Source organism: Penicillium soppii, assembly GCF_028829465.1.
Source record: "Penicillium soppii strain IBT 18220 chromosome Unknown utg000001l, whole genome shotgun sequence".
Classification (NCBI taxonomy): domain Eukaryota; kingdom Fungi; phylum Ascomycota; class Eurotiomycetes; order Eurotiales; family Aspergillaceae; genus Penicillium; species Penicillium soppii.
This window is the reverse complement of record NW_026643231.1, coordinates 1094912-1114472: the sequence shown is the minus strand read 5'-3', so window position 1 is coordinate 1114472 and position 19561 is coordinate 1094912. Positions and strand designations below refer to the sequence as shown.

At 47.0% G+C, this 19561-nt stretch overlaps 4 protein-coding genes across 4 annotated transcripts; 2 read left to right on the top strand and 2 right to left on the bottom strand.

The window, feature by feature from the left end:
• Positions 1–1974: 1974 nt before the first annotated feature.
• Positions 1975–2631, bottom strand: N7529_000417 (uncharacterized protein; the record flags this gene model as incomplete). Its single annotated transcript, XM_057235948.1, has 1 exon — positions 1975–2631. One exon carries the CDS (start codon positions 2629–2631, stop codon positions 1975–1977), a length of 657 nt encoding a protein of 218 aa, XP_057102751.1.
• A 2486-nt stretch (positions 2632–5117) lies between these two features.
• Positions 5118–5355, bottom strand: N7529_000416 (uncharacterized protein; the record flags this gene model as incomplete). The annotated part of the gene is made up of 2 exons (XM_057235947.1): positions 5118–5277; positions 5303–5355. The coding sequence occupies 2 exons, from the start codon at positions 5353–5355 to the stop codon at positions 5118–5120; spliced, it is 213 nt and encodes a 70-aa protein (XP_057102750.1).
• A 5032-nt stretch (positions 5356–10387) lies between these two features.
• Positions 10388–11963, top strand: N7529_000415 (glutamate dehydrogenase; the record flags this gene model as incomplete). Its single annotated transcript, XM_057235946.1, has 3 exons — positions 10388–10433; positions 10568–10698; positions 10761–11963. 3 exons carry the CDS (start codon positions 10388–10390, stop codon positions 11961–11963), a joined length of 1380 nt encoding a protein of 459 aa, XP_057102749.1.
• Positions 11964–12732: 769 nt separating this feature from the next.
• Positions 12733–16082, top strand: nut1 (putative RNA polymerase II mediator complex subunit Nut1; the record flags this gene model as incomplete). Its single annotated transcript, XM_057235945.1, has 6 exons — positions 12733–13336; positions 13389–13639; positions 13689–13751; positions 13833–14339; positions 14392–14923; positions 14971–16082. The coding sequence occupies 6 exons, from the start codon at positions 12733–12735 to the stop codon at positions 16080–16082; spliced, it is 3069 nt and encodes a 1022-aa protein (XP_057102748.1).
• Between the last annotated feature and the right edge of the window lie 3479 nt (positions 16083–19561).

Below are 19561 nucleotides of genomic sequence, written 5' to 3'. Positions count from 1 at the left end.
CCTGGCGGAAAGTGACATCCTAAGTAGCCCCCAATCTGAGCAATGCAGGAAAGTATAACACCAACTCTAATGAACATAATAGGGCCATTAAACCGGATTTGCACCCTTTTGAAAGTCAAGAGTCCACTGATTTACATGCACGAGCATGATATACCGAAAGTTGGTACGCTGATGGGTTTCAGGAACACCCGGAAACCCTCACGGAAATGGTATCCGGTACCATCAGGGGCAATATTATCACATTATTCCCTATCCCAAATAATGAAAGCTTTCCATTTTTCCAAAAAAAAAAAAATCAAAAAGCCACGCGGGAAAAGAGACAGCTCGTAAATAAAAACCAATAGTGCACCTCCGCCAGAGCCTCCGAGGTGGCGATCGCAGGTCAAAAAAAAGGTGATCTCGGAGAATTTTTCTGATAGACACCAGTCATGGGGGCGGAAAAAACGCAGACTCCGCAGGGGCAAAGGGCTAGTGGAGCAAACCTTGAACTAAAAGACCGAACTAAAGGCGCGACAGCCTGAGAATTGCCTGAAAGGGCAAGCTAGCGTCCCCGGTTTCAGCTACGCCACGAGATTTCTCGCGGCACGGACATGCCATCTAAATAGGGCTAGCAAAGCTAACGAAACAACTATGCCAATCTGGTGGACCTTGAACAACTCCAGGCTTTTGGACAAACCTTGCTCTTTTCCCTACAATCGCCTTATTTGTTCTAGTGTTCGTATTGGACAGTGCTCGTATTGGACAGTGTTGGCGTTTTCGGAGTAGATCGGTGATATGGTGATCCTACGCATTTATGGGGCTGATATAACTAAGTCCGTCTTTTACTATTACTCCTTACAGAACACGGCCTTATTAAAATTGGGCAGCAAAACCATCTAGAAGAAAGTTATAGGGGGAAACCAACTACTGGTGCACTACTACAATCCATATATTGCCATATATTGTAGTAATGGACGTCAAAGTGGATTCTAGACTCCTGCCTGATTCTTCCATGATATTCATGGATTTTTCACATGTCCGATTATCAACCAACTATCTAGTTAGTCCAGGTAGTCCACCGTTCATCCTTACATCTAATTAATCTAGTTAATCTCATTAATCTCATATCCATCTCGATTACCGGCCTAGTTCCATGGACGACAGTTCTTGGCGATAAGTACCGATGAAAAAGACGCGCACAATTACACCTTGGAGTCACAATTCCAAGGGACCTCCATCAATGGCCGAGTCTCGGATTGGATCTGGGGAGTCCACAGCGGAACGAGCGCAAACTAGTGGGGTCGAACAAGAATTGTGGTTCGATCGGCTGGAATTGTAGACAAATAACGGCACGGTTCATTTGTTGGTACGGACGTTGGGGGTCTTTGTCTTGATGTAGTACGTTCGTGGGACAACTAGCAAAATAGTGCTGGCCATTCTCTTTTTTGATAATTGAACTCGGTCGGAAGGAAAGGGTGAAAAATATGACGCGCTGCAATTATACTCCCCAAGGCTCGTATTTTCTTACGCAGTTCCGTGGGATTCGTCGGCTTTACTCCGGCCATTGGGTAATTATTTTTTATCATTCATTTTTCGCTTTTTTCTCCCCCAACGGCTCAAGGTACGGCCCAATAGTTGCGACCCAGCTTTGTGCAGTCGCATTTCTGATCCGAGATTATTTAATAAATGAACTCATCTTGGAGAAACGAAATCTCGTAAGAGATTAATGTGATTGTAAGATGCAGTATAGAGGTGCCATATGCATAGATCTAAACAAACCCCCGAGCGAGGAAACCCCCCAGAACTCGCCAGCACAGTCGTAACAAGATTTCCGTATTAATGCTGTGACCAGATGAAGCCGCTAGACAAAGAGCAAAACAAAAATCGCTATAAAAAATAAGATGATGGGGTTTCAAGACGCCGTCTCGCCAACGCGGTATGAATGAGAAGTTTCCAAGGTGTCGCGAACTCCGAGAGCCAAAAAAAAAAACCCTGCTATCCGCGTGCACTCCGCGGTCGTGAATTTTGCGAAGACGAGTCTTGGAGAATATCCGGCGCCCGCGGCCCTACCATCCAATCCTCCATAGCGAGCCATTCACTCCAACTGCGCTCCGCAGCCTCGATCTCGGCGTCGAGCGGGCCCTGCAAAGGTCGGAGGAAGGGAATAGTCTCTAGCGGAGGCATGTCGTAGTCCTTTTTGACAGATGCCCAGCCGCCGCTCTTGGCGGCGAATAGGTAATTGCGGCGTTCTTGCTCGTGAAGTGGGCCAACACCGCTGCTCCAGTCGTCGCCAAAAAACCCATGCAGAACTCCTGGGAAATCCATTCCCGTTGCGACTAATCGGCGGATGTAGGGGATCAATGAGACGGAAGGTGGGCCTGGTGGTTGTGTGCCTGTTGGTGGGGTGTGGGATGCGGAGGTTGGCGAGGAGTTCACGACTGAGGGTTGGCGTTGGAAGGGAAGGCGGATGTTCAAGAATGCTGAGAGGGCTTGGACGGGAACGCTGTGTTGGGCGTGGTCTAGGAAGTAGCGTTGGCAGCTTTGATAGCGTGGATACCATTCAAAGATATCGAAGTTGTCGTCGGTTCTTCCTGGCGAAGCGCCGGCTAAGCCAATCATTGTGGCCGGATCGAATTGGGGACGGGAGTTCATGGATGGTGAAGTTGAGGTTGGAGGTGAAGGTGTAGGAGGAGCTACTGGTCTGCTATATTTTTCCCAATGGCTTTGCTTAGTTCGTGTTCTCTTTTGTTTTTCCGGTCTCTTTTGGGGTGCGTCTCTTTTCCCGGTTTCTGGGAATTCAGTGGGGTCGAATTGCGCCCCGAATTGGGATGAACTCGAGGGGTACAACGGGGGAGGGATTGTTACTTGGAAAAAATATGCCTACCTCGACGGACCAGATGAGATATTCGGCGCCGTGAAGGGGAGGCGGAAGGTGTAGAAAAGCGAAACAGATTTCTGATGGTACCAAGTCCGCCACGAGGTTGAGGCTTATCCATGGACATCTGTTAGGGATCCATCGAGAGGTTGAGGATGTGGGGGATTTGTTCAATGAGGAATACCCATTGAGGGGGTATATTTATGAAGTAAAAGAACCGTTAGACATACATGTGATTTTGTCCAAAAGGAGAGAAAAGAGAGAAGAGAGAAGAGAATAGAGAAGAGAGAAGGAGTAAGTAAAAAGATAAAAGAAGTAGAAGTCACAAGAATTAGAGATTAATAGACAGAAATAATGGATCCTCAGAATTGCAAGTTTGTTCTGGAATGTTCATAGAAGAGAGAGATTGGTCTAATAAAGAAAGACATCACCTCAGAGCCTATGGGTTATACGGAGCTTTTTTTTTCTAAATCGGATCCCTCACGACGGGTCTATCCGGTCAGGCCAATTAATATGAGATCTACTTGACCACGGGTCGAAGGCGGGTACAAGTATCAATCTAGGCAAGAGGCCCGTCTGTTTTTATTTTATTATTTTTAAATGGGGTTTTATATATTAATTTTTTTATATATTTATGACATTTCCTGACATTTCATGATATTTATAATCATACAGTCCCTTAGTCCCCAGTACCTGGTAACTTATATCCTAGGTAAGGATTGTGTTCTCATGCTCAATTTGCACTAATGATATTAAGACAGATCTCATCGGCCACTTGTCACATCTAATTGGCTGTCGGAATCGGGATGGCGTCGATACTAATAACACTTTCTCCTTTTTTCCCTTCGTATATGCTGATTCTATTCGACCATTATGACACCCATCGTAGGAACTTACCAGATCATACCCAAATCAAGAATCAAAAGAGACCAAAGGATCCAAAAAAAGGGGGAGGGGGGTCCCTCAAGGCTGGGCCCTCCTGGTTTGTGCTCAACCAATCTAAGCCCAAGTCCGTCTCTTCGCTGCAAGGTATCCTAGTCATGATTGGAATCTGAGTCCACGAGGACAACTGCCTAAACATTTTTACTATTGTCAGCACTGCCCACTCCCAAGAGTAGATTATCAAATAGTTAGTCAGTTCTACTTAATATATTGACCATGCGTCCCTGCAGTCATGGTTTTGTCATGGTCTCACGTATATTGTAATAATCTGACGATTCTATCCGAGCGGCAAGTCATGATAACAGCAGTGGTGGCGCTTTTATAGTGGGCTGGAATGTCTGTGAATGTTGCGATTGACCTGTATACTCCCTTTCTTCCTTTGCCAAGCTCCCATCTACCGGGATATTCAGATCGCGTGCAGCACCGAGAAGACCCGAAACCCACTTCGGCTGTCGATGACAAGCCGAAAACCATGCCTTGCTGATCTTGTATTGTTTCAGCCTCCAATCAACCCCGTCGGATATATTCAGGGGGCTCTGTTAAGATACAATCGCGTTCTCGAACACATGGCGTCACTAGAATCTCGACACTAAAAGGCCATAGCTAGAGCTAGGGCCACTTGTCGAGCTGTGAGAACTAAAGCCCCCCCTTTAGCGGGGATCAAGCTCCGATCGCACCAAGATAAGAAATGACAGAGCCGATCTTTAAAAGAATGAGCATGCGCGTCTGTTCGGTCTTCATATTCGGATCCGATAACGAATCGCGAAAGGGTTGTTTGTCTCCTTTTCTAGATTATGGATCAACACAGCCGCACTAGGGGGGTTCTCGAGTTCTCTATTAACATATCTTGATTTTAATCCTTTAGGCTCGGGGATTGCAAATTTGAAATAGGTCGCCAAGCCGAACGAGTTAATCTATATTATATGATTATATGAATTCGAGTCATCTGATTCCATTCTCTTTCTCCGTCATCCCCCCGAAGTTGGGAATTCGCCACATGCAGAGTTCAGGCCCACTCATTTCTAATAGATGGCAGTTTTTCGCGCAAACGTTGTATAAATATATATGACCTGTGTCGCCATGCCTCTCAAACCTGCAGCGCCAACCCACCAGTCAAGACGCCGAAGTGCTCAATGATGTTCGAATGGACCCCTACAAGATAATGCAACACGACACTATCAACTGACTACGGCACGAAGTCGATCGCGGCTGTCATTTTTTGCTCTTGCCAAGGTCGATGGCACGCACAAAGATTCCGTTATAGGCAGCGACGACCGATGCATGTAAGGTTTTTTTTCAGTGCAATTTAACACCCTGTACATCAAGGCTCTGCTTTCTCCGTTGATTGAACAGACTCGCGAAAAGCAATTACACCATCTTCTCCGGCTTGTGCAATTCGGGGACTGGCATCGTGGTACCCGAAGCGGGCGCGTCGCCCGACCCGTTCCTTGACCCCGATGCGCACAACCTTGGAATACAACCTGCCTGTGACTTGGTTCTAAATACCTCTGATTAGGAAGTTGGCGTGGCAGACCGTGCGTTGGGGAATCTGCGCGCATTGTCCAATGATGCGCTGTGTCGTAGGTCACGCGACTTGAAACGAACCGGTCGCTATGGAGATTATGTTGCTCTATGATGGTATGCATGGGCGTGGTCAATGAGTATCAAGGCGATGCAGCGAGTCAGCGACCGTGCTCGCTGTCAAGCGGGAACTATACTTCCCTCGGTAATGCTGATCAACTTATATTGCGCTAGCCATGTGTTTGCCCCTGACCGCCGAGTCCGAGCTGCAACGAAGAATCCAAATCGTTTCCTGGTCGTTGAAAACACAATCCCCCTCTTCGGTCGGTGTCAGAACTTCTCTGCTACTAAATCTCTCTGCCAACACCATCCGTCACATCCCACAACTGTGGCAATGAGTCGGATTTGCTTTGGATGTGTAAGCGAAGAAGTTGGACCCTAAACTCTTTCAAATTGATCGTCGGCGCTTATTTCTAACCGAGTGTCAAACATGATCTATCAACTTCACGGCTGCCCAACTGCCGAGCTACATGATACTAGCTCCAAGTCAGCCTGGCAATCACAGCGGCCGGAAATTATTTTCAGTTGCTCGGTGTGAATGCAATTTTCAGGTGCATTAGCATCCTTTGCCAGCATGTCTGGTCCAAATCACTAACCAGACGAAGAACGGGGCTGTCAACCAATGAGGTAAGGTTCATTTCTCGCTTTCTGCACTGGATTCGAAAGAATAGAGCACATCAAGTGACAGAAAGAAGAGCTCCCTCTTTGCCAGCAAGCTTCGGGCCACAGTGCGTAGCGCTCACCGTCGAGGTCGCAGTACAAATCAGAAACGATAGCTCAAGCCTAGCCAAAACAAGAAGCGAGATAAAATGCCAATCCACTCAATTCGATTCACCCGCCCCCCCCCCTCCATGGTGATATGTAGCATATGCGTAATGCTATACCGGGTATAGAAAATCTGGCCACATTTACGCATATCTAGCTTCAATTAATTCCCATTTTCCCTTGTTCTGCCTACCTATAGATAGCCTGCTTCCTATCAGAGATTATGGCATAGACAATACAAGGATGCAATGCATTCAATGGTACGCAAGAGGATTTATTGATCTAGGGCACTTCTCTCCCATCCTAGGATGGGATAAATTAGAATTTGGTATGATAGGGGGGATTATTTAGGGATCCCGGGACCAGTCCCGGTCTAGCAGAGGGCGTGGAGCATCCTAAGCTGTGCCCGGGAAATTGGTTCTGGTCAAGTAGGGGAGAGGGAACCTATTGAAATAATTAAGAAGGCATTTGAGCCTCGCTTCGACATTAGGTCTGAGAAGACCTATCTTTTGAAGCTTGTGTAGATACCATTGTAACCAGTTTTAGTCACCCTTTGGCTTGTGCCTTTAGAGCGGCTGTTCATACACTCATACTGAGGGGCTGCAATGAGCTGGGGCATCAAGTACACGGGTGTCTGCATGGCAGTCTTTTTGGACCTCATCTAACTGGACTGGTCTTGATGGGACCATAATCGCACACCAATGGTTCCGATGAGAAGATATGCGACGGCCCAACGGTCATGGATAGCTGAATCATCTACCAATCCTCTCCTATGGGGTTAGCTAATCCCCAGCACAATCTGCATGTATACGTCCTTTTGTAGCCAACAGACATTAACTCGAGCTTACGTACATGTGTATGTTACATACATTGATGGGTACTCAGAATGGGATGCACAGACAAAAAAGCAAACGAAACATTGATCCTATACAAATGACCATCTCCCTTTCCACTGGCCTAAACACTCACTTATTCACATCCTCTCCATCTTGAGCTATTATTAATACTCCAGGAATAACGAAAAGCATAAACATAACCAACCCATTTCGCCACGCGAATAAACCGGACAGTTTACACCGATGTAGCACTCGGCCGGTACTTTGATCTCGAGTAAACAAAGAAGTCATAAAACTTATCGATAGGGAAACAAGACAGCGACGAATGAGAAGCGCGCTATTTGTCCGGGTTGATGTGCAAGTTGCGGAGACCGCCGATGGCCTGACCTGGGGTTGATATCTCCATTTTTGCGCGGGGTGGCGGGGTGGAGTTTATGGTTCACGGGGCGCTAGATGGGAAAGTACAATATTGTGAAGTAGTAAATATCTGTTGATTATTCATTTTATTATTTATTGATTTTGTTTGGATTCAAGGTGGACCAGGTTAGTGCGGGGCGGTGGCTTGAGGCTCTTTCTAGATTTGTTCGGGATCTAAATCACAATGGAATGATGTAGATTACTGGCACAGATGGAGTAGCTTGATGGATTTTGGATCTTGCTGATATGCTACTACATACAAATGTATGCACCTATTTAGTGGGAGATACTGGGACTGGTGTCACTCTCTCACTAGCCACCCGGGTAGCACTGGACATCATAGTGAAATAAGGTCGCGTGCCATGTAATCTGCTATCTTTTTATCAGAGAGTATTCAACTGTTGCATATCTATAGGTCCAAGAATAGAATAGAAAGAGGTTTGATAGAGCGATATGCAAAATGCTTGTAGAAAGTACCATTTAAGATTTTCGCTAAAGTTTATAAGCGAAAGAAATGCATGAATTCCAGCTATATAGCGAGACCTAGGGGGTGGAATGGAGAAATGAAAAGACTGTTGACTGTATATTGTAGACTGGAAAAAGTTGAGCAGAGATTACGCGCATTCTTGTATTGTTGAAGAGCAATTCATCATATCAGATCAAAGGCTTCTTGGCCCTTTGAGTCGAAATAAAGTCGTTTTAGTGGAAGGGCTAGCTAGTGTAAGGTATGTATGCTGATATGTACGGTGTAGACAGCACGTCATAGTTTTCTCAATAAACATTCAAAGGACTGGTCCTTATGCCGGAGCCTCCATTCCTATAGACAAATAACCAATCGGAGAGCATCAAGAGATTGCCCACCCAAAACCTAACCATACATAGAAACTGAACTGGATCTATGGTTGAATTTTCATGCAACAAATACATTGTACTGCAAGCACGTTCAACTAGCTCCTGTCAAAGCTCAGCCTAAGATAAGAACACGTGTAAGATTCATCGATTTGACTCATCGCTCTAAAAGGAAATCAGTTTATAGTACTCCGTACGTTGTACTCCATAGCTATGACATGCAGCAAAACACGTGCCCAAACTTCATGTGACTTCCAACTCTCGTTTGTAATAACCAACTGTCAAAACCTGGAGATACGAAAAAATAAACGCACGGAGCATGGCCCGTGTGCATTTAACCTGCGTCTGGATCCGGATAGCCGGTGAGCAACCCGCACCCCCAGAAACTTAAAGCCAAGTCAGCAAGGAGTGGGGATCCTTGCATTCTGGATGATCCGCTGCAACCTCAGATTGGTCGTATGCGGACGATCACCCCAAACATGGGGCAATTGGTCTACAGTATGGGGTGTTCATCTTGCATAGCCTGCTTACGTTGTACGTTAAATATCTACATCGGATGTACAGAAAATGCTGGGTTTCGAGGTTGGAGGTGGACGCTGTAGCCGTCGATATTATTCCGTTGTATGATCAAGGTTGATGGTCAAGAATGCGCCACGGAGATAAGCAAGCATTGGTATAATAGTGCTGTAGTGTTATTAGAATTATTAGAATTATTGTATACAACATGCAACGTCAGCTTGGTCTTAGAACTCAGGTTGTAATAGGTGGCTAATTGGTAGGCCGACCATCGGCCAAAGTCAAAGGCAGTTAACCGCTCTTGGCATCACACGGCATTTGTGCCTAACCCCCGGGGAAGAGGACCCCTGAGATTCTGGTCGAGTCCACTGAGATGACTATTAGAGGCAAGGTTACTGGACGATCTATGTGCCTACGGGGTTCTGCAGAAAGTACATGGTACTAAGTAAATCAGTCTTGGTACTTACTGTAAGGTACTACTTATATGTATGTATGTATGTACAATGTAGCACAAGAGTAGCTTTTAAATATAATTCCATCAAACATTTAGGGAATTAAAGATTCAGGACCTGAGATTTCCCCTCTCTTAACCCCTCATTATAAGGTGGGGGATCAAAAAGGTCAGAGATAAAGCAGTTGTAAGGTTATGAATAAAACGATGTGAAAAGGAAATCAGTCGATCAGATAAGGTCGGTGGAGCAAAAGTCCCACTTTCTTTGGCTCAGTCGCCGTTTTCAGTATAGTAGGCACGTGACTCTCCTTGCAGCCGAGCCAATTTGCCGAAGGTGGCAGTTGGTGGCGGATCCCCTTTGCCTCTAATTTTTAGAATCATTAGTTATAGCTAGTTAGTAGCATACTCTGTGGAATTACATTCTTATACACTCTCGTTGCATCACGCGTTTTCAATTTCTTATTATTTTTACTCTCCAAACTCATTGATCTCAGCCTGGGGTGTTTCTACAAGTTTAACTATGTTACATTAAAAATCAATATGTTCCGTCGTATCGGAGAGGACCGATCCGATGGGATCTACGAAATAAAGTCGGAACAAAAAAAAAAAGCAAAGGAAGATTTAGGAAGCAAATGAGAGCTCCTGATTGCCTAGTGAATAAAATATAGTAATGCATGTCGAGTAATAATAATTGGACTCAGTACGACGTTGAATGGCTAAATGCATAGAAAGAAGTGGGTAGTCCCGCCACCCTAGATAAGAAACCAATTCTGTGACCTTAATCCATAAGATAACATTGTCCGGCCCCCGAACTTCGGACTTTCTTCCCACGGAATTCATTGGTGTTTCACTCTATTCTACTCCTCCCAATCCGTACAACCTACAAGTCTTGGTATACACTGTAAGGCAGTTGCAACTTGCCCTTTTTCCCCGTAGTTGTCCGGACTCTCTCGTCCGACTCCGGCCCTCCACTCTTCCATCTCCCAAACTTGTATATATAATATTCTTCAATCCCCCTCGAATAACTTTCTTTCATCTACTCTAAATCCAATTGTCTTACACTCTGCTCTTGGGCATCTACTACTTTTCTATAATATATATTAGATCTTTGCCAAGCATTGATCTATCTTCACCCTAAAGCAGAGTAACAAGACTACACACAACAAATCTCCCAAAATGTCCAACCTTCCTTACGAGCCCGAGTTCGAGCAGGCCTACAAGGGTATGTGCAATATCATCTCGAAATCTGCCCCTCCAAGCCCCTCCAAGCCCCTCCAATTCTTAATCCTTTTTCCATCGGCATCCTCGGCTTGTGGCTCCATAATTTCGGCGTGACTAAGCTAATCCCGAAAACAGAGCTCGCCTCCACCCTCGAGAACTCCACTCTCTTCCAGAAGAAGCCTGAGTACCGCAAGGCCCTCCAGGTCGTCTCCGTGCCCGAGCGCGTTGTTCAATTCCGCGTTGTCTGGGAAGATGACAACCAGCAGGTAAGCCACTGCATCGCCACAGATCCCAAGGAAAGAAAGAAAAAATTCTAATCCCGTCTTAGGTCCAAATTAACCGTGGATTCCGCGTCCAATTCAACTCCGCCCTTGGCCCCTACAAGGGTGGACTCCGGTTCCACCCTTCGGTGAACCTGTCCATTCTCAAGTTCCTCGGCTTCGAGCAGATCTTCAAGAATGCCCTGACTGGCCTCAACATGGGCGGTGGTAAGGGTGGCTCCGACTTCGACCCCAAGGGCAAGTCCGATAACGAGATCCGTCGCTTCTGTGTCTCTTTCATGACCGAGCTGTGCAAGCACATCGGTGCCGACACTGATGTTCCCGCTGGTGATATCGGTGTCACTGGTCGCGAGGTCGGTTTCATGTTCGGCCAGTACAAGAAGATCCGCAACTCCTGGGAGGGTGTCCTGACCGGAAAGGGTGGATCTTGGGGTGGATCTCTCATCCGTCCTGAGGCCACTGGTTACGGTGTTGTCTACTACGTCGAGCACATGATTAAGTATGCCACCCAGGGCAAGGAGTCCTTCGCTGGCAAGCGTGTTGCTATTTCCGGCTCCGGAAACGTTGCCCAGTACGCTGCTCTCAAGGTCATTGAGCTTGGTGGATCCGTTGTCTCCCTCTCTGACTCCCAGGGTGCTCTTGTCCTCAAGGGCGAGGAGGGCTCTTTCACCGAGGAGGAAATTAACACTATTGCCGCCATCAAGGTCGAGCGCAAGCAGATCTCCGAGCTCGCCAACACTGAGGCTTTCAGCTCCAAGTTCAAGTACATCCCCGGTGCCCGCCCCTGGACCAACATCGTCGGCCGCATCGACGTTGCTCTTCCCTCCGCTACCCAGAACGAGGTCTCCGGCGACGAGGCCAAGGCTCTCATTGCCGCCGGCTGCAAGTTCATCGCCGAGGGCTCCAACATGGGCTCCACCCAGGATGCCATCGATGTCTTCGAGGCTGACCGTGACACCAAGAAGTCCGAGGCTATCTGGTACGCCCCCGGTAAGGCCGCCAACGCCGGTGGTGTTGCCGTTTCCGGTCTCGAGATGGCTCAGAACTCCGCCCGTGTCAACTGGACCCGCGAGGAGGTCGACTCCCGTCTTAAGAAAATTATGGAGGACTGCTTCAACAACGGTCTCGCTACCGCTAAGGAGTACGCTACTCCTTCCAAGGGCGCTCTGCCTTCCCTCGTTGCTGGTTCCAACATTGCTGGCTTCACCAAGGTTGCTGAGGCTATGAAGGACCACGGTGACTGGTGGTAGATCAGTCGCTTCCTTTGATGATTCCGTGCTCTCTGAGCCGGCTTTGATGCATTTTCTTCTTTTGTCAAATAGCTTTCACTTTTTACCCTTTTTGAGCGGGTTTTGGATAGAGGCGCTGGTTTTTCTGCATTTGATTGATATCCCCACTTGAGCTGTTTTTTGTGCTGCTGGGATTCACGATAATGAGATTGAATGAATGATCCTAAAATATTTACTCTCAAGCTTTAAACTGTAACAAGTATGAAAATGTAAACTTACCGTTCACGGATGTAAAATGTGCGCCCGGTCGGGCAATCTACTTCCCCAATGGTCTCATTGGTCTCTACCATACACACCCCTAAAGTACCCTTAAGTAAACTTCAAAGTAGAATTATGTTTGAGCTGAATTTGTTTGACCGGGCTCTTTCATGTCGCTTTATCTAAACACCATGTTGAGGCTTAGATATATCACCACCCTGACTCATTCCTATTTTCCTCTTGCTTTCTGCGTCCTATAAAATATAATCAGTCAAATCTTACAAAATATCCATCCCCACGTTATTTTGTACATCTATCCAATCATCGCCTGAGACATTTGTATCTGACATAAGATCACGTGACTACGCTTGCATTACGTAAGTGCTTTCCACGGCTGCCCGTTGAAGCAAAGCCATCACTCCAGCCTCAAACTCGAAATTCGATACCCAATTCAATTCATTTGAAGCCTTGTGCAAGATTGTGGTTTTTAGGTGACCTTGAAATTATTAAACGGGCGCAGTGGTATGTTGCGATGATGTTGCCGGCGCAGGCCCTCGAACAATGGAAGACCTTCTTCCGCCAGTGTCTAGCCAATCGCATAGACATCGACGAGTTCACAGATCTGTCTAAGCTATTACTTGCGCGAGCACCGGTCAAAGAGCACGAAATTCTCGATCTGTTGTTTCAGGCTCGGGACGACTCGAACATTTCCTGGGACCCGCTGCTACCGTTGTATGTTGATGGGCTTTGCAGGGCTGGGCGGGTGAAGAGTTCTTCTGCGCTTGCTGGTCTCTTGAGACATTCTTCCATTCAGGACGTTGAGCTGGGGCGAGTCTCGGACCGGCCTTTGACTCTTATGACTGATATTAAGGTCGTGCAAGATGTTATGATGTTCATTTCTACTGGGTCTATTCCCAAGACTGCTGCTGAGGCGGCAGATATCTACTCTGCTACTGTTGATTGGATTGTCGCTTTTGTTGCTTGGCATCATCATAGCGCTGATGGGTCGCAGCAGACGGGTGGCCTAATGGGCTCGCCTGATGCGGTTTCGCTATTTGAGTCGCTTGGTATTTTGCTTGCGGCACTTTCGGGGACGAACAAGGGGCTTGAGGTCTTATCTAGTGACTTTAACCAAGGTAAATGATGCGGTGTGGTTGGGGCTTTTGTTCAGTGCTGACGGGCTTCTAGGTTTGAAATCGAAGCTGGGCCAGGCTTTGTCCTCTTATTTGCCGCTCTGCGTTGACGTTTCGCTACCACTGAGGCATCGCTTGGAAGAGCTACAGAAGGTGTTTAATTTATATCCTGTTCAACTGTCCAAGGCGTTGGATGAGCCCGCTATCCATGGCGTGAATGTCAATGCGCTTCAGTTTGAGGCGTCTGTTATGGATGGACCCGTTGTCAATACTAGAGCTGGACTCTATATTTATATCAACTCAATGGTGTGTCATTCTCATCCTTTGCGTTATGCTAATGGCTGACTAGTTGCAGGTCGTTGGACGTCCGTTGGTTGACGATACCATTCTGATCAACTATCTCACCAACCGGTATCAAGTAAGTTAACACTCACTTCTTGCGCGGCTTCATTCAGACAGCCTGGTATTGCGAAAGACTTTTTTTATTAAAACTGGTCAGGGCCACAATGATGTCCTCATTGAAGAAATCATCACAGCCACCTTTGACGTTTTATCGAATGGCGTCTACCGCAATGAATCCAGCAGAACAATGTTTCTTTTTCGATCATTTTTAGTTAACAAGCTCCCCGCATTCTTTGCTGCCATCTCTGCAGCATCTATGGTGCCGATATCCATGGAGATGTGCATCAGTCAAGCCTTGAGCCGGCTCGACCCGAATGCTTTCCCTTCATTTTCTCAAATGTTTTCGATGCAAGGTAGCAGCATCTTATCGGATGCTCGGCAGGAGTTCCTCTTCGCCTGCGCATCACACAAGCTCATCCAGGAATCCAGCATTGAACAACTATTGGGAGAGAACCCCATGCAGACGCTGCCCAGTGGCGGTCCTTATGTCAAAGACGACATTGTCTCCCAGATCAATAATAATCATGAGCGGGCGGAGCAGCTCATTGGTGAGATCGAGTCGATGGAGGGTAATGCAGGCGCAATAGTCGGCGCGGTGGTCGAGGTATGTGGGAACGTCAACTGCTGTCTCAAGCATCCAGCTAATTCCATTAAAGGTCATGCATAATCTGTGTCATCAGAAAGAGACGATGACGCTGAAGAACATCTGTAACTCGCTCTCGCGTCGCCCGCAGACTCTGGATGTCATCTTACTGTTCCGAACTACGAAACAAGTCCTGCAGCCTCTGTGTTCTGTTCTTGATTCCTGGAAGTGGGACGAGGACCAGGGCGAAAACCAACCCGTCTATGATGAATTTGGCAGTATCTTGTTACTTGTACTCGCATTCAAATATCGCTATGACTTGACCCCCTCCGACTTGGGTATCTCGACCAACGACTCGTTCTTGTTGAAGCTTCTGACCCGCGGCGCTTGCAGCCAGAAACTAGCAGACCTGAGTGAGAAACAGAACAATGATCTCAGCGCTTGGATCGGTGCTTTATTCATTGCTGAGGGCATCAGCGAAGAGACAATGTCTTCTTGCAGCCCACACGAGTTTTACATGCTCGTGACAACGTTGTTTGATCAAAGTCTGGGCGCATGCGAGTCTGGAAAGCTAGAATTCGACACCCTGAAGGGTGGGTTTGAATGTAAGTGTATGATTATCCAGTCACATCCATCTTGCTAACATCCATAGATCTTCTCGAGCCCTTTCTCCTTCCATCTTTAGTCGTTGCCCTCACCTGGCTGGGCAACCATATCTGGGAATCCGAAACCGACCCAACAATCCCTCTCAAAACCCTCTACTCTCTCATAAAACCCAGCTCGATCTCCGGTGAGGCCCAGGCCATCCACCAAACAGTCCTGAACATAACTGCGCGCCCCCTAGAAGAACAACTCAAAAATGTGCGCACAAGACACCAATCCCGCACAGACATAAAACCCATCCTGGACGCACTGGAGCCCTATCTCTCCTTCCGCCGCGTTGGCAGTAGCCACCGCTCAGAACTAGATACCTGGACCACCCACGCAACCGGTGGACTCCTCGCCAGTATCCGCACAACCTTCCAAGCCCTAGTTCTCTGGTCCTCGAACCCAGAAATCAACATGGCCCCGCACACATACACACATCGACAAATTATCACCGGCATTCGGATGCTAGGCGCAACCCGCGTGCTCTCCGCCCTAGTCGACGAAGTCAAGCAGCAAACCGAATCCGGAAGCGGCCACATCGCCCTCGATATCGCAACAACAATGATCTGCGCCCCCATGCCGGAATCTTTCGCCGTAGACCAAAACAACAACCACCCCGATAAACCCGTTCCGCGCTGCGTGGTCCTCACGCTGCGCGATGCCTTGGCTCTGTTGCACGAGAATGTTCCCAAGACTTCTGAGACGGATCCGCTACGCGCAGAGGTCATTGTTCGTCTTGCGCGTCGTGTGAACGTGCTTCTTACGCCGCCGTCGCAGGTCTCCAATATCGATGTCAGCAACATTATTCAGAATATGGCGCTTGGTGTCGAGGGCGATCGCATGGACCTTGAGCCGTCTGCTGCTGATGTTGCGGGTAACACGGTTGAGGATGATTCGGATAATATCAATCAAATGCTTGATAATGCGGCTGCGGCTGCGGCTGCGGCGGGCATGGATGGTGGTTTGGATGGTGGCTTGGATGGAGGCATGGTTGGGCAGGATATGGGACTTGATTCTGGTGCCGGGATGGATGCTATTGATGATGTGCTTAATGCCGCTGATATGGCGGTTGGAAACCCTGAGTTCCTTGATCTGGATATGGAGGGGATGTTTTAAATCGCATGATCTGTTTGATTTGTGAGTTTGTTGTGTCTATAGATTTGCTTTGTTTCGATTTGGCATAGCATCTATTTCTTTGGCCTTTGGCTTTGTGGCGTTCCTGTGTGATTCTTGTCCGATTAGGTTGCAGATAATGTTGAAGTTTGTTCGTTTACATACTGAAGATGAAAAAGCAAAAGCAAAAGCAAAACCCGGCATTAACGATGACCATCTGCCAACGAATAAGAAGAACGGCGGAAGAAATAAGTCTTTCCTGAAAGGCATTCTCGGCATCCGATTGACCATTAACTACATGTAGTGTCCATGGATTGAGGTGAAACGCACACTGTATTAGAATGTTATATCTCATAATATTATCAACGGGTCTAGAAGTATAGCTGCACGAAAAAGTTCCCCGCAAAGAAGTATCAATAGAATAGGACATCATCATACATAACACGTTGAGTCCCATATAACCGTACTCAATTTCATTATCCGAATCTTTCATCCTGGAGACAGTAAAAGATCCATTAGCGATCTGGCATCTTATCACAATCATAATGAAGAACATACAAATACCAAGTTTGCCCATCAGCTTCCCTGTAAGCTTGGGAATTCCCGAACCAGGGACAAGTGCGTCCACGGCTTGCATTGGGGATGGAAGCAGCCTTCGTGGGCTGAACGAAAGAGGGGCTGCTACTACCGCAGAAGAGAAGGTGAGAGCGGCAAGGATTGTGGTAAACTTCATTTTGGTGAATTATCTGAAAGACTGGGCTCGGCTTCGTAGTGCTCTTGTGTTGTGCAATACCAACTGGTGCTATGCATGTGAGTATGTCAGTCCCTAAGATTTCATTAACGACTTGTTCCGCTCTTACTTTTGGGCCGGAGAAGATAGCGAGGGATGCGGACTCAAGAATCGGGGGTGGGTTTTTGCGATTTTGTTCCAGGGTGCATGCCTGGCTCGCCCTTTTATATACATCTCCTTGTGTGTTCATTGGCCCTGGGCTAGGCCCTTTATCGTAGAGTGTATCACAAGCACGGTGTTAGTTCATTCCTGTGGAAAAGTTCGCGAAAACTCTTTCCTTTGGCATGGGGAATTTAAGATACGCGACGTGCCTAACACGTTGATGCTGTGTACGGTCAAAAAACATGAGCAACTCATGTATACTTCGGACAGTTTTGTTGTTTTTCAGTCTTGTATGTACGTTAATATGATATTTCTCTTGCTTTGGTGGTTTGAAAGGGCATTGCTAGCTTACTATCAGTGATAAAGATACCTCCTGTGACATATAATGCCGGTTGGTACCTTGTAGGGCACAATGACGCAAGGGATGTCAGTCTATATCCCTGGAATTCCTATCAGCACAACAAAAGGATACATTCAAGTGACACTAACCAAGATAACACAAGCAATGCAAACCCGTCGATTTGATTGGCATGCATAATGGTCTCAATGACTACAAATATCTATTCACGACATCTAACCTTGGAACTTCCCGAAGTTCGGCACAAGGTAGATCCATCAATATCCTGCGCTCTGGCCATGGTCATTGCCTTCCTAGGTGTTTATCATAAAATGATTCAAGGTTTGTTTGGAATAAACCTTGGAAGCCCTTGTTGTTGTCAAGGTCTAGAACCATGACCGAATCCAAAACAAGGCCCTTTGTTGACATTTTACCCCTGCCAAATTGGTGTGATATACTCGTGGCTTCCGCATATATATATATATCCATACGAACTGATTTAGATGAAAACATTTGTCTACTTCAAAACAACCAGAACATTAAAATGATAAGTGAATGGTGCTGGCAAATACACATGATATGATGCAGGCATGTAGTTATAGTCGACAGTACCTTCGAAGACCGACCGAACAAACAAGCGATTTGCACGACCTGGCATATATGCCAAGGATATGCGGAATGTTTGGTCATAGCAAGTAGTCACTTCAAGGTCGGTTCTTCAAGCACAAATACCGAGTGTCGCGCGCCAGTTGCCGACATCAATCATTGAGATATTTGTCGCTGATTTCATAAGTTAATCCAAGGTTGGTGTTTTCTGGCTGTATCCACAATGTGACAAGATTACAGCACCTGGACCAAGCGGCCGTCGAGAACGTGCATCGTTCGTGCACTGGAGAAGATTTCCCGGGGCGCACCGCATTGACACATTATCTCACCTTCCTAATCGGGTCTTCGCGACAAGGTCGCTCATTAAGGAAGGGACAGCCTCCGCCCGTTTGAATGTGCTGCTGGTCCCCGACGAAAGGATTAAAAGTTGGATTGTACCGGATCGTCGAGTATTAAAGTCAAGCGTAAATGACGGAATGTAATGGGCCCGAGTCGAGGCCAACCTGCAGGACTGGGCTCTCCTCAACGAACATCATTGCCTAAATGCTGCAAGTTGTGCACCGACAACATGGAACCTTCACGACTGATTTTGCTCAGTGGGTAACTGAATTCAGGAATCGTTCCACTCCAGTACACGAGGTGTCCGCTACCGTGTGTAAATGCAAAAGGGTGGAAACTGGCCCGCGAGGGACAGAGTTCAGCACGATGTGATAGTTTCAAGACCAGATTTGGCGCAGTGAAGAACCTAGAATCTGTCGATCTCATATTCGAACTCATTCTTTGAACTCAATTCAGCAGGAGCCGGGCTGCTTAAGGGCATTTCTTTTGCCTTTCTTCACATTTGCTTCTTTTCCCGCGGCCAATTGTTGGTTGTCGGCCTGAGGTTTCTCATATTATCGCAGACAGAGGATCAGGATCGCTCGGAAAATGTCCGCATGAGGTAATCACCCAAGTGGGGAGTATGTGTTTGTGGAAATGATTCGGGTCGCATCCCCGAGAGTCGGATTGGCTATCCTGTTTGGACCATGTCCGGGGAACTTCGAAACATAATGTATATTCTTTGTTCCAGATTCCAAAATTTCAAATGTCGCTGTCCCCTGCCACATCACTTCTTTATCAGCAAATGAGCACTCCAATATAACCCGAGACTCGGCCAAGAAACGATCGGCAAACAGAGTGGAGTACAATAGTAGCACGTTTTTCCGTTTAATATAATAAAAGGAAAACCCCAAGCCCCGCCAAGTCAGTACATGCTCGTACGGAGTACTTGCCGGACTTCGAATCATTGAACTACTCGATCGCCGATGCATTGCTCCACTGAAAGGAAGGTTCGTAATTTATTTCCGGCTAAGCGAAATCGTTGCTAGAACAACGTTGAAACGAAGCTTATGAGTTTGAGTTGAGTGCAAGTAAACTTAGTCATGGAAATGAGCACGAAGGTATTGATGTGAAATCAGAGGTTCGAGACTTGTACTTCAAAGACTGTCCCCACAAACGGATGTAGTAGCTGAGAACTCGATAACCGTTCATGATTGCTACCAATCATGCTATAGATAGAACACTGAACGTCTGGGTTTCTCGGAAACGGTGGAGTTGATGGGATCTCTCTCAGTGAGTAAGCCTAGTAGATTAATTGGAAAACAAACC